The sequence below is a fragment of the Macrobrachium rosenbergii genome, chromosome 4 (genome assembly GCF_040412425.1).
Source record: "Macrobrachium rosenbergii isolate ZJJX-2024 chromosome 4, ASM4041242v1, whole genome shotgun sequence".
Lineage (NCBI taxonomy): Eukaryota > Metazoa > Arthropoda > Malacostraca > Decapoda > Palaemonidae > Macrobrachium > Macrobrachium rosenbergii.
In genome coordinates, this window is record NC_089744.1 from 33589201 (window position 1) to 33615194 (window position 25994).

General features: G+C 38.9%; 1 protein-coding gene across 2 annotated transcripts in view; it reads left to right on the top strand.

Moving 5' to 3' along the window:
- The window catches only part of LOC136832538 (uncharacterized), a 55005-nt gene extending 31847 nt beyond the window's left edge, over positions 1-23158 (top strand). For both annotated transcript variants that reach the window (XM_067093531.1, XM_067093522.1), the window contains exon 3: positions 6703-23158. In XM_067093531.1, the coding sequence (XP_066949632.1) occupies positions 6703-8003 (1301 nt within the window). In that variant the 3' untranslated portion in view covers positions 8004-23158. The remainder of the gene's footprint in view (positions 1-6702) is intronic.
- The last annotated feature ends 2836 nt before the right edge of the window (positions 23159-25994 follow it).

The window sequence follows — 25994 nt, forward strand, 5'->3', positions numbered from 1 at the left end:
CCAGGTGTGCGTCTTGCGCACTCAGGTATTTCGTGTTCGGGTTAACTGATCCAGCGTTTTCTAGGGGTCAGCCTGTCTCTGTTCCTGTCTCGACTCAGTCGGATCTTTCTGATAAGGATTTCTCTTGCGAGGAAGAGGATCCGGTACGGGAAGCCTGTTCTCCTTCAGCGAACGAGAACGAATACAAGCGGATGGTGGACTTCGTTCATGCTCTTTACCCACAGTCCAAGGCTCCGGAAGAACCTTTTCAACCTGATCAGGCGATGTTTGAGTCACTGTTCGCGACGAAACCAGTGGTGGCTCATGCACCAAAGAATCTAGTTTGGTTTGGCCATGTCGAGCAGGCATTGAGGGAGGCGGACGGTAGGTTAGCGGCATTAATTGGGTCGGGTAGGCAGGATTCCTCCTTACTTCCTTCTCGTATGGTTTTACAAGGTTGCGGGTAACCCTTCTGCGGGAGTTAGGGTACCTCTTAATGAATCGGTGGAAGCTCTTCTATCTAGGGTCCCTTCTTGAATCGTTTGGTTTCCGTCACGACAAGAGAAGCGGGTATTTTGGAAGACACTTTTCGTTCTCAGTCGGAGGCTCTATCCCATTCGATGTGGATGTTATCTGGTTTAATGGGGTTCCTTAAAAGGACGGTTATTCTCCCTCGGACCCGGTTTTGTTCGACAATCTCATCACTTCGGTGTCAATGGGACTGGCTTATCAGGCAAATATATCGGCCGGTTGTACGACCTTCTTCGGTAAGAAAAGGAGGGATTTCTTTCTGAACCATCTACCTCCGCATTATCCAGATATTCACAAAGGGCTCTGTTGAGAGCACCTTTGGCGCTCAGCAACAGTCTTTTCAGGGAGGAAGACGTAGCCGATGGTAAATTTCGTTTCCTCTTCTTCAGCTGTCGAGTCACAGCAAGCCATGATTCGAGTGGCAGCACAGTCCTCTAGATCTCCGAGAGGTTCCAGGATGACATCACCAGCCAAGCAGACCCGTTCCAAATCACCAACCAGGTCCCCTAAGAAAGTCCGTTTCTCATCCAAGACTTCAGCTTCCACTTCAGATCCGAAACCTTCTGTCCTTAAGAAGGGTTTTGGAAATAGGAGACACTTCCCTCGTCTGCACCGGTAGGGAGGTTGCCTAGCTCCATTCTGGGAATCCTGGAAGGAGTATGGCGCGGAGAGTTGGGTAGTGGAGGTGTTAAGGAAGGGGTACAGAGTCCCTTTTCGTTCCCTGCCTCCTCTATCCAGCTCACTGGTTCATCTTCCCAGTTATTCCCCTTCCTCCATCAGGGGAATAGCGTTAGCAGCAGAAGTCCGAGCCCTCTGGGAAAAAGGGGCATTAGAACCCGCGCCTTCTTCCCCAGGTTTTTACAGTCGGATTTTTGTGGCTCCAAAGTCGGGAGGATCTTGGAGACCCATCATAGATATCTCGAGTCTCAACCGGTTCATCATCTCCCCGAAGTTTCATATGGAAACTTCTCAGTCGGTGCTGCGGTCGGTCCGGAGAGACGACTGGATGATTTCAGTGGACCTCAAGGACGCTTATCTCCAAGTTCGGTCCATCCGAATCTCGGAAGTTCCTTCGATTCTCGGGTCCAACTGGAACATTTCAGTTCAGAGTACTCTGCTTCGGTCTGACCACAGCACCTCAAGTCTTTACGAGGGTGATGTCTCCTATTTCAGAGATAATGCATCGTCGGGGTTTCAGGATGAGGCGATACCTCGACGATTGGTTAGTTCAGGCTTCGTCAGTAGAGGAAGTTTTGCAGGCGAGGGACTTCTTACTGAATTTGTGTCAAAAGTTGGGAATACGCATCAACTTAGAAAAGAGCTCTTTGATTCCAGCTCAGACAAAAACGTACTTAGGAATAACTATTCAGACGCGTCGTTTGAGGGCTTTCCGACGGAGGAACGAGTTTTGGCAATTCTGAGCCAACTAGAAACATTCAGATCGAACAGAGCGCAACCTGTGAGCCTATGGAAGAGCTTGCTGGGCAGGATGGCCTCCCTCTCTCTCCTAATTCCAGGGTCTCATCTCGGATGCGTTCTCTTCAGGCATGTCTCAGGAATTGCTGGGACTTTCGGGAAGAGAACGCGTTCATAGTCTGGGACGATTCTTGCCTGAAGGATCTTCGGTGGTGGTCAGAAGAATATCATCTGACCATCGGCGTAGATTGGACTCCCCCCATTCCAGATTTTCCATCTGTACACAGATGCCTCGGATCAGGGTTGGGAGCAACCCTGGAGGAATGTCAGGCCAGAGGCCTTTGGACGAATCTGGATCGGAGGGAGTCCATCAACCACAGAGAACTACGAGCAGTAGAAGAGGCTCTAAGTTGCTTCGCAGATCAGTTAAGCAACAGGATGGTAGCGCTCTTTTGCAACAACGTAACCGCTGTGTCATACCTCAAGAAGGAGGGGGACAAAATCACAAACTTTGAATCAAGTCGCCCAGAGAATTCTCCGCTGGTGCGAAGTGCCACAGGACTACTCGTTCCTCAATTCGTATCGGGAAACTCAGCGTTTTGGCGGACGCCCTAAGCCGATCGCAAGAGGTTCTAGGGGAATGGACGTTAGTGCAGGAGGAAGTTCAACTTCTATTGAAGAAATGGCCAGCAACCATAGACCTGTTCGCTCTGAGACTAAACTTTCGCCTCCCAGTATACTTCTCCCAGTAGAAGATCCCATGTCGTTCGGGACGGACGCCATGTTGCATTCTTGGGCGACATGCAAACGTATGCATTCCCTCCGTTCGAATGATTCAACAAGTGTTGATGAAACTCAGGATCTCCTACAACACCGAGATGACGTTGATTTGCCCTTTTTGGCCTCAAAGACTTTGGTTCCCGGACCTTCTCGATTTACTAATAGATGTTCCGGTTTTCCTTCCAGAGAGGAAAGATCTTCTCAGACAGCCGCACTTCCATCATTTCCACCGGAACCTCCGCGTGCTGAAGCTAGCTGCATGGAGACTATCCAGCGAGCAGCACGTCATGCCGGACTCTCTAAGGCAGTGGCTCGCCAACTGTCTTTCTGTCTGAGAAGATCATCCAGAAAACTATATCAGGCCAAGTGGGCAGTTTATCGCAGTTGGTGCCGGAACCAAGGTCATCGTATTTCACTACCAACGGTAGCGAAAATAGCGGACTTTCTACTTTTTCTGAGGAAAGAAAAGAAATTTTCGTACTCTACGATCGCCGGTTACAGATCAATGCTTAGTAGTACGTTCCGTTTCCATCTTCCGGAATTGGCGACCAGTAGAATACTTCACGATCTCTTAAGGTCTTTAAAGATAGAACGCCCAGTTCTTTCCCTTCGGCACCATCGTAGGATTTAGCGCGGTATTGACTCTCCTTAGGTCGTCAGAATACGAGCCATTAGAAACACTGTCATTAAGACAGTTAACGAAGAAGGTATTATTTCTAGTTGCTCTGGCCACAGCTAGAAGAGTAGGAGAGATTCGAGCTGTCTCAAGAACTATATCTTTCTCAGGAAAGATATGTTTCTGTCATATTTGCCGGAATTCGTAGCTAAATCGAATCGAATCGGAATCGAATCCTTTACCCAGAGCGTTTAGAGTAACATCTTTAGAAGATTTCATGGGAGATGACGCTTCAGAAATGCTATTATGTCCAGTCAGGGCGCTGAAGGCTTATTTATTACGCACAGAAAAGATGTTGCCTCACCCGAGAACGCTATTCGTTTCTCCCAGACGTCCTTCACACTCGATCTCGAAGAATGCTATTAGTTTTTCTTAAGAGAGGTAATACAACAAGCGTCGGCTAATTCTTCGACTCTTCGGAACCATCGAACTCCTCTGAACGCCCAAGAGCTCATAGTATTAGAGGGTAGCGACATCGTCGGCATTTCTCAAGAATTCTCGGTGTCGGCAATCTTAGAAGCAGCTACTTGAAATCAGTATCAGTTTTCACTTCCTTCTACCTTAGGACATTCAATTCTCGTCGGATAAGGGTTACTCGCTGGGTCCTTTTGTGGTGGCCAATTCAATTCTTTAGTAAAGGGTAGATGAAAGGTGGGGGTGGGGAGAGTAGGGGCAAGGTTAGACAGCATAAGATAGGTGAGTAGTTTTGTCAGTGAATCGGAATTCTTTTACGAAACACAAGATGTTTGTTTTTTTTTTTACAATTAAATGAGGATAGGTATATCCAGGTGGGTTTCAGCTAGATTTATTCAACCTCTCGGCACAGCATCGATAGCAACGGACGGCAATGATTCGAAGCTCCGACTGCACATTCAACTTATCCTCCGTACATGAGAGGCTACAATAGCCACATGGGAGAGACTCGTTCCCCCTCCATACATGAGAGGCTACCAATAGCCACATGGGAGGTTCGCCAGGCTCCGCTACATGCGAGGCTTTGATTAGCCACATGGGAGTTAGTTCCCTTCTTCCGTGGGAGGTTTTCCTTGAATACCACATGGGAAGTAGCTCGACCCAGACAGTACCATGACTCGAGACTTGACGTTAAGGGTACTCTCTCCTTTCAGGCATCCCCACCTGCTGAGTAGACTACCAGGTGAGGTTTGTTGTTTTTATGCATAATAGACGATAATGAGTTTCCTGCTTTACTTGTTGGTAGGTCGGTCTGACTTAATTGAACCCACCTCCACTAAATTTTGTTAATCGGGCTAATTCAGGTGTTCAGGGAGTATATTGCAATATGAAGTTTTCATAATAAAACTAATATTGTAATACTTACCTGAACACCTGAATCTGAACACCTGAATGATTCCCACCCTCCTCCCCACTTCAATCTGATTAATGAATAACGCAATTGGGGTTCTCGGCCATACACAGCCGGGACTTGCAGCAGCGTTGCCAACGGTACGCTAGGTAACTCATTTGATAGGATTTTCCTGTAAGCGTTGGTAACGCTGACAGTTAATTACCCACTTAGTGGGTAATGAGTTGGGGATATAGTTCGGGCTGGTAGGTAACCAGGGCTAATTCAGGTGTTCAGGTAAGTATTACAATATTAGTTTTATTATGAAAACTTCATTTTGTTGTAGTATTGGGAAGCTAGAACTTCCGATGAGTAAGAATGCAATGACCTTTTTCATTAGGTCTTTGGTTAAGAACTCTCATGCTGATTGGATGCTGATGCCTTACCTGCCTTGAAAATAAAGCCACATGACATTCAAGCAGGTTACATCTTTTAATTTTTGGGAGAACATATCCTTAGAAAAAGTTATTGGAGCTGCCCAGTGGCATTGGAACCCTGTTTTTGCTAGGAATTATCTTTACAGTGTGGAGGTTCAGTACAGTTATTGCTGAGTGTCAGCTCTTCTCATTTGTTCAGAGGATATTTTGTCCTGAATCAATCTGTAGCATTATTTTTTCTATTTTTAGTTCCGGTTGTATTTTTGGGAAGCTTGGAGGTTAAGTAAGGTTGAGTATAGGAAGTGCACCTTCATGTAAGTAGATACCTGTTATCTATCCATCATTAGTTCTGCAAAGTTTTGGCCCAGTAACCCTACCCCACTTGCTGAAGGGGGCACCCTCCAAATATACCTCAGGTACCTGCATGATGAGGGTCTTGTACCTTAATGAAAATCCTCTAAGATGGCAATAATAGCCAGTGGATTGAATTCAGTAGGCAAGCACACCTGTTTTTACATAATTGTTTTGTATTAAGTGGCCTTTAAAAGCTAAATAAAGGAGAGGTAATCTTCATTTAAAAAATATAGATACTTCAGATTTTCTTTTTAAATACTTACCTCTCCATTATATCAATTGCCCTCCCTACCTTCAAGTGGACAGAAGTAGACTGACCAGCTATAAGTGTTTGCACCTATTGGTCTCCTGGTAGGGGAGAGGGGAAATAGATGGATAGGATATGTTTATTCCAAGGAAGCCAGGTTTTTTTTCATTTTTGTTTTCAATCTGTCAAACTCCTGCTGTTTGGAAGAAGCTATTTAATGGAAAGGTAAGTATTTGAATAATAAATAATAAATTAAGTATTCATATTTTGTTAGTTTTAAATTCTGTTCAGTGGTAAGTTTGATATTTTATAGGTTTGGAGGGTCTCCATGCTAAGAAATTTAAATATGCTAGTGGGGATAGTATGTTGAAATGTTTTTCTTAATTGCTCCTGGAACAAACCCAGTGTTTCAGCCAGTACCTATTATTCTTTCAGTGTATCTTATGGCTTTTCAGAATATAGCTCAGTATTTCATTCAGTAACTTACTCTTTCAGTGACTCAAGTTGCTCTTGGGAATATAACTCCCTTTGGCCCCAAGCTGCAACCCCTTTCATTCCTTTTACTGTACCTCCTTTCATATTCTTCCATCTTGCTATCCACCCTCTCCTAACAATTATGTGCAACTGTGAGATTTTCCTCCTGTTACACCTTTCAAACCTACCTACTCTCAATTTCCTTTCCAGTGCTGAATGACTTCATAGGTCCCAGTGCTTGGCCTTTGGGGTAAACTCTGTATTCCATTCCTATAACTCATTGTTTCAATTAATTAACAGTATTTTCAATGCAAGGCATCTTATGTCTTTGTATTCATTGCTCAGATTTTTTTTATTGTTATAGAATATGTTTTACCTCCCAAAGCAGCCTCTATCAGTTTTCATTTATTTTTAAAATGAGTGGTTTTTATTATATTTAATAGACTTATCATATGAATATTTAATTCATTTACAAGATATTCTATAATTTGCATCATATTTACAGCAACTAAACCTGGAGAAAGTTATAATGCTGAGCTGATCCTCTTGGATGTAGAAGCTGAGGTAAAGACCAAAGATACAGAAAATGAAAGCACAGCACAAAAGGAGTACAACCTGATTGTGAAGTTTTTGGCAGGTGATGCCCTTATTTGTGAAATTATACAACGTTGTGAGTATCACATCAAAGAGTTCAAGATGTATTCTGAAGTGGTGTCCGAGTTAAATAAATTTCAAGCAGAGCGTGCCAATAATGAATATAGTTTGAACCTGCCAAATTTTATTTATGGAAAGTGTACAGATAAGGAGTATGTTCTTGTTATGGAAAATGTTAAGGTTCTTGGATATGAAACCAATCCCAAAAAGCAGGGGCTAGATTTTCATCATGCAAAGTTAGCAATTAATCATGTGGCAAGATTACATGCTGTTTCATATGCATATGATAAATCTCACAACCTTTTAGAAAAGTACCCTTGCTTTAAGTTTAGTCCTGTTATCAGCACATTCTTCAAACCTGTCGTATGGGCTTCTTTAGCTAATTCTATTACTTTCTTAAAAAGTAAAAAAGGCTTTGAAGACATGGTTCGGAAATTAGAGACAGGCAAAACAACTCTTCCAGTAAAGTTTGCTGCTCTGTGGGATGATCAAACTAGACATAAATTTCTGTGTCTTACACATGGAGACTTTTGGAATAGCAATCTTATGTTCAAGCACAAAGAAGCTGAAGTTGATGGGGAGAAAACAATAGAATCATTAAAGCTAATTGACTGGCAGATATCTCAGTGGAATAACCCAGTCTTTGATCTTCACTATCTTTTAAACACTTCAACATCCTTTGAGATGAGAAGAGACCATATTGAGGAGATTTTGAGACATTATCACTCCACTTTCACTGAAATCACCACAAAATTGGGAACACCTGTTCCTAACTGGAATTATGAACAATTCAAGGCAGAGTTTGAGAGGACTGCTCTTGTTGGGTTTCTCATGGGAATGTGCCTTATTCAAGGAACACTGAGCAAAGCTGGAGAGACCATTAACAGTTCTAACTCAACCTGTCAGAATTGTCATTGTTGTCATCCATGCAAGGTAGTCATTGACAAAGTGAAAGCTGGTATGGCAAAAGTGGCTGTATCATTTGCTTTTAAGCACTCATCTGGTTTTTTCATACATGCCGCTCTGAAAAGGGTGCTGAGACCTATTGCACAGGAACTTGTGGAGGGTAACAATGAAGTTTTAAATGGGAGGCTTTTAGATCTTCTCATGGAAGCAGATGAAAAAGGTATTTTGGACGTGCTTACACTTTAAATAGCTGGAAAACAAGTCATATTTTATTGGTTAAAGTCTTAAACAAAAGTTGGTCAAAAGATGCCTCTATCTTTCCTTTCTTTCAGGTTCCATATTCTTGAGGATAGTAAAAATACATGAAGGGATCATGTAAAAAGGAAATATTTTTATATTTGAGTAGTAATACAAAGTTTGAACTTCAGTAGCAATTTGTTACTGGTAAAATATTGTTAATCTTTGACTTGAGTAGAGATCCACTCTTCATCAGGGAACTTTAGCTTCCACATCAGCATGGTTTATTCTGCAGTTGGATATTGTACAATAGATAGATTTTCATTTGACTTTAAATGATCAGAATCCATGACAAAAGAGAGAGAGAGAAAGTTTGTGTTTGTATGTGTGTGTGTGTATGTGTATTGTCAACATTGCATAGGTTTTCGAAGGAATCCCAAATGATAGTAAAGTATAATATTTATATGAAAATAGTCATTAATTTGGGTAATTGGTATTGTCACAATGGGTAACAGAAAATGTAAATGAAAATAGATTTTATGCCATTCTTATTGTTATCTTGAAATTATACAGAAATTTGTCATTTTCACTGACTAGAAACCCTTAGCTTTGAAATCCATTTGTTCAACAGATTAATCTTTTGTTCCACAAATTATGGAAAACTAGTACAGCATAAATGTTGAAAGCTGTAGGGTCGCTACACATGTAGGAATTAAATGAAATACAGATGCTGATTGACTAGTCAGTACAACTTGATCATATATACCCATTCTTATTAGTGATTTGCTAATGTATCTGTAAAACTCGTCATCTACGGTAATGTCAGGTAATGTAGAATAATGCATCTGAAAATGAAAATGAGTATACCAAATGCAGGATTGTGGTGTTCTTCATTTCATAAAAAATGCCGCATTGAAGTATAATATTGTCCTGTTTTTAAATTGGTCACACTTGTCTGACTCATGGATATTTAATAAATAACCTACATGACTCAATCTCTGAATGTAGAGAATGCATATCAACACTTGCAATCAAACATATCTTGATTGACTAACCAACTTTCATTCAACAGCATGCATTAAGTATCAGAAATAAATCTTTTAAGAAAATTTTGTCAGAATCCTTAACATTTTTATTTTATCCAAGTGCAGTAATATATTTTTAAAAATTTAACTTTATTTAATTAGAAGATATAAATAATTTTTAATAATGATATAAACATTTTGAAGTTTCCTGTTTGCCTCTGTTTTTAGGGAAAGCTCTCGACAAAATTCTTACATAGCACAAGTGATTCATATAGAAGAAGTTTGTTTCAGGATTTGACTTACATAGGTCATTTTTTGTTTCATAATATATCGTGGAATTTATTATTCAGAATGAATTGTACAGAACTTGTTTTCTGTTTTTATCTTGAAAGTTCAAAATGAAATGTACAGAATTTGTTCTGTTTTTATTGTAAAAGAGTTTGAATGGGGTGTATTGCATTGTCAGTGCTTGAACATATCTTTCTGATGGTTTTGACAAGTACTGTAGTAGCACAAGTGGTAGGTTAAGTATAAATATCTTTGCTGGATTTTTTGTGTTGAAATCATTGGTTTATATAGTAATCAATATAGGTCAGATGATAAGTTTACTGCTGAATTATTGATGAATGTACAGCCTCTTATTTTATTTATGCTATACTGTCTGGAACAGTTTATTATTAGTCAAGAAAAAAAGTCTTCATTAGAAATCTTCCTCTTTTGCAAGTAAATTCAGTCTCTTTATCCTTCTTTATTAGATAAGGTTAGTTTATTTTATAGTGGACTTAATATAATCAAGATATGAGGATAGCACGTTAGTTATCTTCAGTGTATATCTAAGTGAGAAGAAGCCTGACTTTCTGCCATCTTTAAAAATGCTGTATTTTGTTTCTTGGGAAAGTTGTGTGATGTTGCCATTTTCTGTTCAGTACATTTTCATGATTCAGAATGGCTATATGTTTTTGTGGAATCCAGTGGTGGTTTTGAGGCTTTGCACTTCTTGTTTAATTGTGAAAGATACACTTTGGCATTAACTTGTTCTACTTATTACTGATATTTTCATTTTTTTTCTTTTCTTGTTGGTTGGTCTTGCTTATGTATACAGTACCATTTGGTTCATGGAAATCTTGAAAGTATTTTCTAACCCATCCTATATCCCTGAAAGCAACATTATTGGTTATAAATTGACACTCTTTCTTGGGAAGGAATTTCAGTTTTGGTTAATAATGAGCCATCACTCTCTCTCTTGTACTTTGTTAAGTACACAGACATACAGGAGACATGAGTATTAGTACCTGAGTGAAGTATATAAGGCAAAGGTGTTCATGTAATTAACTAAAGCAGACTGAGTTGATACAGCACAGTGCTGCACAGGGGCAGGAGCTCAAATTGGACTATTACCCCCTACTGGTCATAAGGACATATATTGGAGATGCAGCATCATAATGCTCAGAGATGTGAATGGTACAGGAATCAAAACCCAACACATGAACACCAGTCAGGTCATCACAGCACAAAATTGAGGGTATGATATTGACATGGCAAGATTTTGAGTGTAATATGAAGAGCACAGTATCAGGACTTTGATACAGGAACTGGAGTGTAGTTGTTTGGTACAGCTCACTAAGGCAAATATGCTGTTCCATGATACATTGTAACAGGGACATAGTAGCCTGAGATACAAAAGTTCAATCAGTGGTGCATAGTTAACATCATGTGTAGTCTAAACACGCTTATTTAAGGTAGTTAACATCAAATGTGGTCTAAATATACTTATTTAGGGTAAGTAGCACATAGACTCAGGGAGCAATAGGATTGTGACACCTCTAGTAAGATCTCAGTGTGCTAAAGACATCAAATTCCTTCAGTAACAGTCTGCTCAGAAAGGAAGGAATGATATATCAAAGGCTAAGGCATGTTGGCCAGTAAACATAGAGTTTACGGATACATATTGCTAGTTGCTTGATTTGCATTCTCCTTAACTTGGATGGAGCAGCCTGGCTTATTGGTCAGATTTAAGCCCCATTTCAGAGATTAACATGTTTTGGAACACTCATTGCAAGTTTCAAATTCCTCAAATATTTTAGTAGTTAACTACTGTCACTCGGAATAGGCTTTTATATATTGCATCCACACCTGTTGCACATAAAACCAGTACCTGAGACTATTAAGGCTGAAGAATCTGAAAATATACCTGAATGGGAAGAAATGGCTGGCAGTGTTATTGGTATGGAAGCTGACTTCATCTTGGAAGAGACTTTAAGAAAGAGACTATAACCCACATGCACCATCTCCTTTTGTTATTTATCTGAAATTTTCTCTAGTTCCTCTGATAGCTCTATCTTGATGTCACTAGCTGATTTATCTTGAAATATGGACTAATTTCACGAGTAGGCTAAGCATTGTTCAAAGTGGTACTGGACTATACAGTAACCAATGTTCTTTTGACCAGTTTACATGTACATTACTTGTTAATTCTGGGAACAAACTTCCACTATAGATGCCACATAAAAATGTTGTCCTCTAAACTAGCCATGAAACTTTCACACAGCTTACCAACTTTGTGGTTTAAAACTAATGTAAAGAGAGTTTGAATGGTTTCAGGGTTATGTAACCTGTCAGACATCACTAAAAAACTCACTAAATCCTAACTTAAGTATATAAAATAAGTAATTATAATAGCACTTGGTACAACATGTTATTTAAAAACTAAATCAAGGAAGTTATTTAGAAAAATAAATAGCCTATAAACTATACAGTATTCAGAATCTTAAACAGATAGCTGTTTAAGAAAAGATTAACATAAGGTGTAATGATTAGAAAATGATGAAATAGTATTCTGGTGACCATAGATAAGGAAAAAATCAGGGAGCAGAATTCATAAGTGTGCTTGGTAAGACCGACTTAGGAAGTGACTTCTGTTTTTCTTCTGCTCGTTTTGGTTTCTGGAAGCTGTTGGTGACAGGATTAAGCTTCTCTGAAATAATAGGTTTGTGGAAAACAGCTTCATTTCAGCAACAAATGTTGGTCTTTTGCTGGCAAATAATAAAAACAGTCAAAGAATGCACAAGCTCCATTATAAAGAGAGATGAATCAATAGTAGACAACATCAACAGCACTTGATTATAGCCCCCTTCCCCTTACAGGAAGGCAACTTGAACACAAGTTGAAGCCTGTCCTCTAGGGTTAAGTGCAGGTAACTCCTGTCTTTGAGTAAAAGTAAAATATATGCTGATGCCAAATGATGAGGCCGGCTTGCTGGAAGAGGAGGGCACTCTTCTTAACTGTGGCACAAAATAATGGCTAAAATGTGCCATTTGGAATAATTTAATCACACTCTACAAGTGATTAGTAGTGTGCACATGACTACAGGTCAGTAAGATCATAGTAAAAAATTTATTACCTGTCCTGAAATACAGAGGAGTTGAGTTACTTCATGTAAGACAGGTGAGGCCCAAGAGTGGCATGTATTGCCTGTCACTTGTTACAAGTACTACGTTGCTTGGTACCTCATCATTTTCAGTAATAATAAAGAGACCAGATAGTATGCAGATTTCGACACATTAGTCATGTAGGGCAGACACATGTGAAGATATTGTCAGTGATTAGAACAGTGAGCTTGAAGAGTGGACAGTGATGCCTACAACATCAGTCAGAGCTAAAGAAATAAATGAGGAAAGTCCACATTTAATGACCACTGATGAATCAGGGCCCAAAGTTTGGCTGGCAGCTGTACAAGTTGATGATGCATGTGTCACCATTTGGATAGAAGTGAGAATGGATGTAGCCATGTATGTGCCCACTTTAAACAGAAGAGACATGGTCAGACATGAAAGAAGCCAGTTGTACACTGCTAAGCTATGCTGCTTCCACAGAAAGCATTAGAGACACAGCCAAACATCATAGGAGATGTGTCAAGTCAGTCACATAAAAGTTCAAAAAAATGACCAGACGCTCCAGGAGTTTGTCACACGAGACTTCAAACATGGCTCACCTGACTGAAAGTTAGTAAGTGTGACTTAATGCTATATCACTTATGAGCAGACATAAAGAGGAATCCTTGTCTGACCTCAGTGGTAGTTGTCTCACTCCTATGATTCAAAGATGAATTGTTTACAGGACTCTAAGGAGGACACTTGATGGTCATCACAGGTGATTACCATGAGTGTCTAGGGAGAGAGGCCAGGCTCATAACAAAATATGCTTAACTGTGCATCAGTCATTTGAGCAACTAAGCCAGAACTCCGTCTAATGACACACCACTGTCAGCATGTTGCAAAAGAGGACTTGCAGCAGATGAGCAAGGAGTGGAGGTACCATTTGAGATATATGTGCCAGAAAGTGTGTCATTGCTATTGCCACAGGCATGAACTAGAGATGAATCCTTTGAACATCTGGACATGTGAAGATATGTTAACCAGCCTATCAGGAAAACAGAGGAATTAAATCATATAGTATGTCTTCCAGAGGCTCAAACAACCTTCATTATATCAACATTCAGAAAGTAAGAAAGGAAACCACCAGATCACATCTCTAAGATGTTCAACAGCTGCTTCAAAAGCATAGGTAATCTGCAAGGGAAGACCTCAGTGAAGGTGACTTGAGATGTCATACCAGAGGGCTGGCCATAACACGTGTTACTATGAAACATGCTGATGTCATATGTTATTGTGAAAAGGCATCAGTCTTCAAGTAAACATGCTATCATATGCAAGCTAGGCTAGAATAACTAAATCTTAGATAACAAGCAGTTGACTTCATCATTCTAAACATCAGTTACGGAAAGGATGATGAAAACATTTAATATTACATTGCAGCATATAAAAAAGGCCATTTGAAACCATAATGTTAGAGATGTCAAAACACATATGAATGTACCAATGTAAAAGTATAATAAAAGTTATTTAACAAAGACATGCTAGAAGTTAAGGCCAATACTCACTTTATAATAATAATAATAATGATTATGGATATTGAGCATCAAACTTTCAGTAACACCTAAGTCTAGTGAATCCCACATAAAAAGGAAATGACTGAATGATACTCGATCCAAAAAATGCTGGGAAGAAAATGCTGAAAATGACAAAACTACATAAGAGAAGTGACACAGGTCATTGAGCTTGGTACAAAACACTGACACTTACCAAAATTGTAAGAAGTACATCAACTATAGCATCACAGGTCACCTTTATCATTTACCAGGAGGAAATAGAGTAACATATAATGAGATATAATTAACAAAATTATTAGGAAATGCCTATTCCAAGAGAATAAATCAGTATTGATGAACAAATATTATACAAAGAAAACAGTTGTCCTCACAAAGGCTGGCTTGGCACAAACAGAATACTTATAAATCTTTCAGCTGGTGAATGAAAATACACACTAGTAATCAAGGAATTAAGAGCATTTGGCACAAACATTAATATGGGATAAATTCAGTCCAGCTGGCAATATGAAACAAACATAAACAATTATGGAGCAGAGAATTTAAACTGAACAATACCAGGAGTAGACTGTAAGATGTTGCCTGCTTGACAGGCACACTGGGAATAACTTATTGTTACTACTGCAAGTATCACCACTCAGAGGGATACCAGTTAGATGAAGGCAATATACGTGAAGGCATGTATATTGATTAGGAGCTGCTGACCACAAGAAGGTTATTTTAAACAAATTAAATGTATTCACTACATTTTAGAAACATGTAATAGAAAGGAAATTACAGGGATTGAGGAAGTACAAAAAAGTGTTAAAGAAAAAGAAAAGTTGTAAGAAGGGTGTAATAATTTGTTGCAGAATACTACATATCAGACATCACATATTAAATAAAAAGTAGTCAAGGAAATAAATACATGCAAATCTGGGGTACTAAACCATCCTGTCACAGGTATTCACCAAACCATGTTAATTTTTTCCATAAAGAGTAACTGGGAAAAATATACTAAAAACAGAAATTATGAAATTTACTTGAAATAATTATTGTCCCAGAAGTATAACATGTTAATTGTTCCTACACAAATACAAACCATCAGTCTTTACATAGGAACTACCTTCAGCGCAAGCTGGAGCATGCTATTCTACACAACAAGGTTGTTCGGTAGTTGCACTACCAACCCCAGAATCATCTACAAAGCCTAAACCTTGCTTTTGTCCGAGTGTGGGAGAGCGATGTTGCAATTGCTTTCTCTCACCCTTTGAAGTAGACCCACACACCTTTTGCACCAAATGCCGCAAGCACCTGTGTTCAATGACTAACACTTGTCCCGAGGTTGTGACTGGTCCCCAGAGCAGTGGTTGAGGTTCGCTGGAAAGAGGAAACCCAAGAAAGCTGCTCGTCCCTCTTCGGGGGAGTATTCTCCTCCGAGGACGCCAGGTAGCTCCTTGTCTCTTCCTATGCGATTCTGTTTGGCTGCTTCTTCATCTAGGGGAGAAATCACTCTTCCACATTTCTCTGGTGCTTCGACAAGATCTTTCAAGATCTTAGGAACCTCTGGCCATCCCTAGGTCTTCCAGGGGAACCATCGGTGCAGGGCTTGATTGCACATAGTAGTGCCTCCAACCAGCCCAACCGTCTCTACAGCGTCAGTAACTGGGACTAAGGTGTCAGGTACAGGATCTAAGGCCGCCATGACAACTGTCATGGCTCCGTTGGTTATTCATCCGGTCCCATCAACATCGACATGCCCTCCAATGTGTCCTGACATTAAGGATCTTCTGGCGAATTAATGAAGAGATACAAATGTGAGAAACCCCATTCCCCTTCGACGTCACCAGTATCTTCACCTGCTTTCGCCTCTTCCCCTTCTTCTGAGGTTCCCATTAGGCGGACAGACCCAAGAGGTAGAAGGCAATGGCTCTAGACCGCAAGAAGACCTCTTCTTCTTCTGAGGGTCCTGTTAGGCGGACAGACCCAAAGAAGGAAGGGCGGTGGCTCTAGACCATGAAAAAGCCTGTAGGCCCTCTCACAATGTGTCGTCTTCTATGGAAGAAGCACGAAGATCTCTCTACAACTCTCCCCCGTCCCAGGACATGGAACCCGCATCTCAGGTGTTCCCGGACATCCGAGGTGTGGAGTACAACCCGGACCTGCGTCTTGGATGTCTCGGGACATCCGAGGCACAGAATGTGCCTATCCCGTCTCAGGACAGGGGACCCGCGTCTTGGGTGGCCCCAGACTTATGAGGCACAGAAGCAGTGCGCCCTGGGATTAGCCACAATGCCACTGACACCCAGGGCACCGATACCAGACACCAGAAGACATCTCTAATGCTTAGTAAAGATCCTTTTTCTGTACAGAGCTCCAAAGTCCCGACCTGGAGGCTCATTCCCATCACAGTAGCAAAGTTGTCTGGGGCACACTCCTGTGCCCTGGTCGATCCACACACACAGGTCTCCTCAACTGTGCCCCCAGAAGTTCTTACCCCTGGGCTCCAATGGACCAGCTCTGCTACGATAAGCTTTCATGGTCCCCGGACCAAGACGCAGCTTACAGAGAGAGAGAGAGGAGGGTTGGTGTGCAATGTGCAGACGTCACCCCCACCCCTGAGTCGCCAACCCAGGACGTGGCTTCCATGAGCTGCACCTTGGATGTTCGGGGGATTGGGGCCCGAGTCAGCGATGCCAACCTTAGGGTTTGCACACCAGACCGACCGACAGAGGTCTCAGCCTCAAAGAAAACTCGTGCATGTCGTTGGGACAGACCATGCTTTTGCCCAGTGGGGTGCAATCATTCTCCCAGGGGCAGTTCCTGCTCACATTTGCGTGAGCAAATCTACTCTCCTTGGGATAGCTCCTCTGCACTTTTGCAAGGATGTGCATGTTCTCCCAGGGACAACCCTCATTGACCTTCGTGTGATGGGAGTTCTCCCAGAGTGTACATCAATTGTCATCATGGGTTTAGAATCATTCACGTCCTCTCCTGCTGAGGCTGAGGCCTCCAGCAGGTCAACAAAGGGTACTAGGTCCCTCTCACCTGTTCCTTCAACCTCCTGGGGCTATACTGGGAACTGTGGAATGCTCAGGAGTCGGGTTGGCAATCGGCATTTGGCCTCCCATCACAGTCCTTCATACGCCTCTGATGAGGGTCTCTCACCTGGAGAGAGAGCAACTTGGGGGACCATGAATTGGAAGGGCCAGAAGGTCCTCTCCCCAAGGACACGGATACCCCTGAGCTGCAGAGCTCCTACATTAAGGTTGTTAAACTGATCTGTCAGTACAACAATGTCAGGGACGAGACCTTGGCTGATGAGGGAATTGTTCTTTCGGGTCTCAAAGCCCTGGTCAGGTCCGTGGGGAATCTTTACTATCAGTAGAGCTGCCATGGTCAAAGTTTGCAGAATCATTCCTGGGTCAGGTGAATTCTCTCATCTCTGGAAGGGAGAACTCACTTTGAGCCACTCTCATTTAAGCTGCCTCCTCCACTACTTCCTCATCAGAAGAAATTTTACAAGCCATCAGAGAGGTCAATCCTGACTGCACAGATTGACCTGGACGTACAGTAGTTCATCTCGGTCCAGTTCTGTCATTAGAGCAACTCTGTGAAGAAAACATCTCCCTCTCACATCAGGAGCCAGCGGCCTTGGAAACAACTGTTGTGGCAGCGTTTCAAGCAGTCTCTTGGATTGACCATTGTTCTACAACAGTTGCCAAGGTTATCACCTCCTCTTCGTCACTCCCCAACAAGGAAATCGATAACCTATGGGCAAATTTGATACTTAAGAGGCAAGATGAAGCCCTCTGCTGAGTTTTGAAGTTTGTAAGTCCCGAATCGGTCTTAACCTTGATGAACGGACCTTTGCTGGGTTCCACTTCTCTCTTTGACAGAGAGCAAGTGGACGCCATAGTGGATCATCGAAGGGTGGATGACAACGACCGCCTCGTCCACTGTGCAGTGGCAAAGACTTCTGGGTCAACGGACACCTCTGCAGCCTGACTCAAGTCAGGCTGGCCCTTCCTCTGCAGGTCATAGGAAAGCACAAAATCTAAGGCCCCTTGCAAGAATACCCAGCCAGGGAGAGGAGGTAGGGTGAAGAAGAAGGGGGAGGATGCTAGGGGTGGCTTTCCCCTCCACACGCTGCCAATGGTTGGGGGTTCCCTCCTTTCTCCTCCTTGTATATTCCTCTCACGGCAGGCAGAGGATGGGTTTCCAGACCATCATATGCTGGACGGACACAGATGCAGGTGAGTGATCAGCTTTTCTATTTTTTCATTGTTATGATTTAATAGAAGTATATCCTGTCCTCTCTCTAGCAAGGGGAGAGAGGGATGGACAATAAAACTAACTCGTTGCTTATATTTAGCTTTATTGTCTCCGACACAATGTTCTTCTGAACCTTTTTTGGAGTAATGCTGCTTTCACACCCACTACTTTGAAAAGCCCAGAAGTCTGACAGTCGAGCACACTTTTGTTCCCCTGATCAGAGGCATGGGACTGATTCCTCTGCTCAACTTTACATGTCAAGGAAAAAGTCCTAGGTGAGGCGAACCTCCAGTTGGTTAGGAAGTCTACTTAGATCCTCCCACCAATCAGTAAGTCTTCCTATGTAAAGACCAATGGTATGTGTTCGTTTAGGAACAAATGACAGATTTTAAAAGTAATTTGTATTTTTCCTAACATACAAACCTGAGGTATTTACATAAAATGCCCACCTCTAGCCACCCCTCATTCTGTTACCTGGGCTATAAGGCAAGTGGTTACGTGACTTAGTGAAGGGAGGTGATGGGCACCCCTCGCCTCTCCCACCGGTAGTGCAACTACCGAACAGCCTTGTTGTGTAGAATAGCCTGCTCCAGCTTCTGCTTAAGGTAATTCCTATGCAAAGACCTCAGGTTTGTATGTTAGGAAAAATACAAGTTACTTTTAAAATTTGTCATTTTGTAAGGGATATCCTTCTTGTTGGTTTTTCTTTGCAGTAGTTGTAGCATAATGAGACTGCTAATTACATTTTTCATATCTTGAATAGGAGACTCCCTCAAGTGATGATTTCTCACAATAGTAGAAAAATTATACTGTTGATGACTTCTTGGGTAACAGTGCACCATTCTAGGCAGTGTATCATAGATAAAATAAGGGTTTTTTATTTAGAAAAAATGAAAATGTTTGTATACTGTATAGCAATTAGTAATTGTGAATAACATTTTTTTATTATACACCATATGTCTAATTATATGACATATGGAAAAACTAGGGCATGAACGTGGGGAAAATCCCTTTTAAAACTTAAATTTTGGTGTTTTACAGAAAAGCTTCAGTTAGGTTTTTCTTGCACATTAAAGCAATACCAATTTTATGTAAGCTTTTTCCAATATACAGAAAAGAGTATTGGAATTTACTGTTAAATATGACCCCTGGTAAACACAGAAGGATTAAAAAACTTTGAGGAATTCAAACCATGAGTTTAAAAGAGAACTTAAATATATCCTAATTTGTTGTAAGGCTTTTTTGTATTATTATTTGGAAGACATTAATTTGTTTGCTAACAGTATTGATAATATATGGTATACTGTATGCAATTGCTCTCTCTCTCTCTCTCTCTCTCTCTCTCTCTCTCTCTCTCTCTCTCTCTCTCTCTCTCTCTCTCTCTCTCTCTCTCTCTCTCTCTCTCATAGTGGGCCACAAAATAGTAGGAGAAATTGGTTCAGCTTAGGATGGGAGTGCATAAGCAGGTTTTAAAATGTATAATGTACCATTGAGGGAAGATGAAAAACTGGAAATGCATGCTAATCCCAAGGATAAGACTTAAAGGTCCTGATTCATATGGAAGAGAAGAAAATACAGGAGATATTATAGATGGGTACTTTGGAGATAGATTAGCAGTGAGAAGGAATAGCAAACATGACATAAAGCACTCTATATCAGTGAGTATATAAGGTTAGGTTGAGGAAAAGTTGCATATTTTAAATATGAAACCAGATATTCAGTTGTATGGAAATGATTTGAAAAACCTTGCCTACCTCTTAAATTACAGAACAAATAACTGCAACTTCAAATACTAGTAAGGCTGTAGTAATGTGGGAAATGAGCAAGAAGAGAAGAGGGAGGACTATACTGCTTTTCTTATATAGTATGCTATAATGTATATCTCTTACAGGAAAAATTGAAAAAGAATGAGTATGTGCACATGCAAAAAAAATGAATGTGAGTATGAAAGCTCTTACTGTGGTAAAGCAGCATTATAAGGATTAAGCAGCCCATACACAATAAAAAGAAATGAACATCTATTTGCATTGAGCAGGGAAACTCATTTCTTGTCTGGGATGTGATGATAATGTATGACTATAATGATACAAACTTTGTAATAGAAAATTTGTGAGGATAATGTAATGCCTATAATGATACAGACTAGTTATTAGGAAATAATAAAAAGATACAGAAAAATTCTTGATACTGTTTATGATATACTGAGAGATTTAGAACATTAATTATGTAGTTCAAAGAAGTGCATAGGTTTTGATAATGTAATGTGGGAATAATCTTATAAACGTTAAAAGTACTAGAAAGGAGTAGTAGTGTAAGGTCAGATGATAAAACTTGATTTTAGCTGTAATACCAATTCCAGGAAATTGTTTTTGTTATTAAGCAACCAAAGGGTTCTGTGTATCATTTCCTGTAAAATGGTTTATATTTCATTAGTATCAGGACAAAGAAGTAAAAGTATTGAATTCTATATTGTTACCGCTAAAGTACTTGACAACAATGATGACTTGAATTCCAGAGAATGAAGGGAGTATGAATGATGGTAGTTTTTAATTTGATTATTAGAAATTCTATCTAAATTTGTATTAGTCATCATTCACTGGGAAAAATGCCCAAGCTAGGTAATGACACCTGAAGGCAGGCAAGGTAGGATACAACACCTTAGAGAGTATTTGGTTAGGATCAGTAGGTTAACATGCAGTCTTCCAGAAGCTAGTACTTGAAAAATGCCTGTAGTTCTGCCACTCACGGAGGAGGAGAGCTATACAATGCACACCTAACAATGGTTTGTTACTTTACTTAAGGTTGTAAGTTTGTTAACTTCCAGAAAATGTCATTTTCTATTAAAATTTCCATTACTATGCAGAAATAAGCATTGTTATGCACTTTCTGTTTTTGAAATTGGTAACTAACCAAGTAAGGTTACTGTATATCTAAGGATTACTAGTCAGTGTTCTTAAATACATCATGTTAATTAAAGAAAATACATTTACAGAATGATAGTCTATATATTAGATGTCAAATGAAATCACTGTATTATTTAATGTGTAGTTCATTCAGATGAAAATATTTAAAACAAATATGCCTTACATGTACTGCATTTGAGAAGAATTAGACTGTTTTTCAAGTATCATTCCGGATCATCACAGATTAGCAGAAGTAAAGTTTGAAGTAGAAGTAGATTTTTTTGTAACTGCATAATTTATCAAATAAGGAAGTCACAAAGTGGGCAAAATACAGTAGTCTTTGCCATAACCAGACTGTGAAATATTCTCTCTCTCTCTCTCTCTCTCTCTCTCTCTCTCTCTCTCTCTCTCTCTCTCTCTCTCTCTCTGCTGCTTGTTAGTGTGATATAGGACTGATTCAAGATTTTTGCAGTAAACATTAGGGATTGCTGTATTTGCACAAGACTTGTGTTGTAGTACTACAGTTCATTGACACTAGATATTAATGAGAGATATGCTACATATTTTAGTATCTGGCATCTAGAAAATTATTAAACAGACCAAGTAAAACTTGAAACTTAAGGGCAGCTTTTTAGTGTGTGTGTTTTGGATTGAATCTATTTTTCATTTATATCTTCATTTTCTTACTTTCCTAGAGCCATTTGTATGCAATTTGCTAAGCTTTTTATTTTTGCTTTTCTTTTATTTTACTGGTTCATTTGCAGCTTTTCCATTCGTGTGTAATCTTATCCAATTAACTTTAAGATCTTTTGCTACCTTCCATTTAGACAAATTATCATTAAAAAAGATGTGGTAGACTTCATGCCATAAGTTTATTGCTAGTCTTTACTATACATGATTATGCCTCTAATGGAAGACATTCGTGCATCTTCTTTTTCTGTATGAAAAGCAATGATTACTTCATACAGTAATACCACACGTTATGTCATTAAATCATTCCAAGACTTTTGACTTGAAACGACCTAACTTGAGTAAACCCTTTAAATGACCTAACTAGAGTAAGCCCTTTAAAATGTAACCTCAGCGCCCTATAAACCCATTTAAGCAGTCCTGTTGTGTTGCTGATACAATAAGTCTTTCAATAGTTTAATATTTTTGCAGTCTTTTTAATATATTTTTACTATTTGGTGACATAATATAAAGAAAACAAAAAAAGGCAAACAATGTATTTCCTGAAGGTTAAACCTAGATTCCCAGCCTCTCCTTCCACCACTTCCACCTCTGCCATCACAGATGCCTTAAGATCAGTCACTCCTCCTCCCCCTCACACAGAATATAAAGACAAAGAGGGTGAAGCTCCCAGCGATCCACCTCCATTTGTAGAATATATGATAATGATGCCGTACAGTTATCAAATATTTATCTGTTTTGTGTGTGTGTGTCTCTTCATGTGCAAATGTAATAAATGTATGAAGAGAACTACATCAGCTTGTTTTTGTTGCATCATCATTGTCTTTCAGTATCACTGATTCATCATGTGAAAGACTGTATGACAGAATTATTATGAAGTAGTTTAACCAGACCACTGAGCTAATAATTATTTAGCTCTCTCAGGGCTGGCCCAAAGGATTTGTCATTATCGATATGTATTAGCATAACCTTACATATATATAAGGTGACTGAGTGGTATTTTCAACTTTCTTTGGAGCAGTGGAACAAATATAAATTGCACAAATTCAATGCAGATGAGGCACTACGAATAACATATATGCAAGCACACGTTTGAATATATTCCCAGAATCAGCACCACCTTGCAACTGAACACTGGAACTGTCACAGCAGATGTCATGTACAAGACAATGTTTAATATTTTTAAGCTTTTAAGTGATTTTATACTGCACATTACTTTTTATAGTATTTTTGGTACTTTAATATTTGTTTTTATGGAATTTTGCATTTTTTTTACTGATTTTTGTATCGATATGGCTTTTCAGTATTTGTTTCTGACTGATGTATGATAAAGTTGCACAAACTGAAGTATGTCAGTTTTTATTTTTCCTATTATTTTTAACAAAAACCGCTGTAAAGTTGAAAATACTGGAAAACAATTCTACATAACTAGTGGTATTACAGTATTGTAATCATGTCTGGGAGGTAATGTATGCATTGTATTGACCCTGTGTTTTGATATATGGAGTAGAGATGTTTTAGATCATTTGGTCAGAGTATTCAAGAAATTCCATATTTATCAGTATTGTATTAAACATATTAACATATATTCTAGGTTCTGTATTTCTTAATACTTCCCTTGAACTAAATATTACAGTTGGATAGCTTTTAAATGGTATATGCTTTCAAGTTGAATTTTCAATTCTCATTTGTCATTTCTAATTTGTGTGTGCCACATTAAAAAGTTATTTACGGTGGATATTAGCATGCTAGATACCTAAATGAGAACAATAACTTTGGCTGAGTAGGAAAGCCCATAAACTTTACTGACCTCCAAGTGAAGGAAATTATTTTCCTTCTTTTTGTGGTCATATGGGATTTGTGCATCTTGAAGTTGGTAGGAAGCAGTTTGTAAGGAATGATTTCTCTCTTGGACAGTCACAGATTTTCCCAATTTTTTTTAGAAGAAATTATCCAATTTCTGTTCCTTTGGTAAAAGAAAACATTGGTGGGTAATGCAAAAAAAAAAAAAAAGTAATCATTGTGGTGAATAATTTTTATGTTACAGGTGTTAGCTGAATTTCAGTGCACCGTGGTACTTTGTTCTTTCGGCATTTGATAAAATTTAGAGTGAATAGGCAGAATTATGAAAAGTTATGAAAGTCACGTGCCTGAATACTATTCATTTGTTTTTATCAGTTTTGTTCTGTAGCATTCTGTAGCAAAGTGTGTGCAATCCTTTTGTTTTATGTATCTTACATTTTCCCTTAATTTTTTCTAATTCATATTTTTTATCATTTGAAGTGAGATAGTAGAGTAAACTAGAAACCAGGTGTATCTTTAAGAAATAAAAAACCTAGGAGGATGTAAATAGACATTTTGGTTTGGTGATGGCAAATAAATTAAGTTGATTGATGATAGGTTATTGGGAACACTAGAGAGTGGAGGAAGTTCTTACATTTAAAATAAAATAGGAAGAAAGGATTAGAATCGTTACCTCATAGTGTTTACAGGTCCGTACCAAATACAGTACCTAGAAAGTGACATTTGTTAGTGCATGCTTCATGTGATGGTGCACAGTCGAGTCATTTTCTTAGTCCAAAAAAGTACCTTTTAGAATAGACAAAAGGGTGATTTTAAAAGTGAAAGTGTCTTGCTTGGTCACTAAATAATTTAACTAGAAGTTTATTATTTTAATCCAGGATTATGTGGAGGGTTAAATGTTATTACACAGGTTAAAGAGATGGTTAATATTGTGGTACAGGCAGATGAAAGGGAATTTGATAGTGAATAATTAAACTTTGCAATTGTTCAATGGGAAATCCTGTTAGATTTACACTGAGACAAGTGTGTGATTACCTTGGAACCTTTGAAAAAATGTGAAAGAATGAAGACAAATGGTGATGAGTAGAATCATCTTTGGTTGGGATGCAGGTAGTCAAATGGTATTCCTCCTGGTTTTCTTAGAATTTTTGTTTTTTGTCTGCGAGAGCTTATATGTTTTGAAGTTATTCTGTTTTGGCTTTATAATGAACATATATCTGCTCATCTATCTAGCTTTTTCAGTTCTTAGACATGATTCTTAATGCATAGACTTGTCTACTTTGTTTTATATATAGTATATAGTATATATATATATATATATATATATATATATATATATATATATATATATATATATATATATACATATATACATACATACATACATACATACATATACATACATACATACATACACACATACATACACATACACTTGTTTTGTATGTGTCTGTTTGCTGTATATTCAAATATGCGTGATGTTAGTTTTGTTGTGAATAGTTGCTTGGTGTGGTTTTGTCTGCATTTACTGTTTTTGGTTATTGTTGATGAGAAACACCGATTGACCAAAGGAGGATTTAGTTTGAATGAACCATATAAGTAGATAACTTTGTAGCACAGTATTAGCAGTTAAAATATATATATTTTCGTATGCTATGTAGTGAATCCTTTTCAGTACCTATTTTAGATTCTATGTAAATCACAGTACAGTATGTGGAGAAAATTATTTTGGTACATAGTCTATGGAAATATAATTTTTTACAAGTAAAATTTCAGATACTCAAGTTAAAGAATATTTTGATATTAACCTTAATAATTGTGAATTAAGTTGTAGTGTCTGCCGTAAAATTAATTTTAATGAAAATGAAAATGTTAATGATCTTAGGCAGAATCAGTTTGGTTTCTATCTTTTAGTTGATTGTAAATTATTTAAATCATGATTATAAAGTATTTATACTAGACAACTTGCCTAAAGTTTTAAGATCTCTAAGGACTGGTTCTGCATTTTAATGCGTAAGATGGATATGGGTTGTATTCTGTGGAGTGGTATTTTGTAGTAGATTTTTCGATGTTTTGTATGTTGTAGATTGTTCAATATTTTTTACAGAGCAACAGAAGTTGCAAATTAGTATATTGAATCATATTCGGAACATAAATGGATTTATATTTTATATATAATCAGCAAAAGCAGATATTTTATATCTTAGAAGAGCAAAACCATTAAATGAGCATGTATTTAAACTTGTATCTGGTAACTTGGTTTGGCTGTCTTTGTAGGAAAAGATCATGTCCCCCTTCAAGGTGGGAAATGAAGACCTAAGAAAGTTACTCATTTGTGATTATTTTGAATAAGATACAATAAATTAATTTTCTTTTTTTT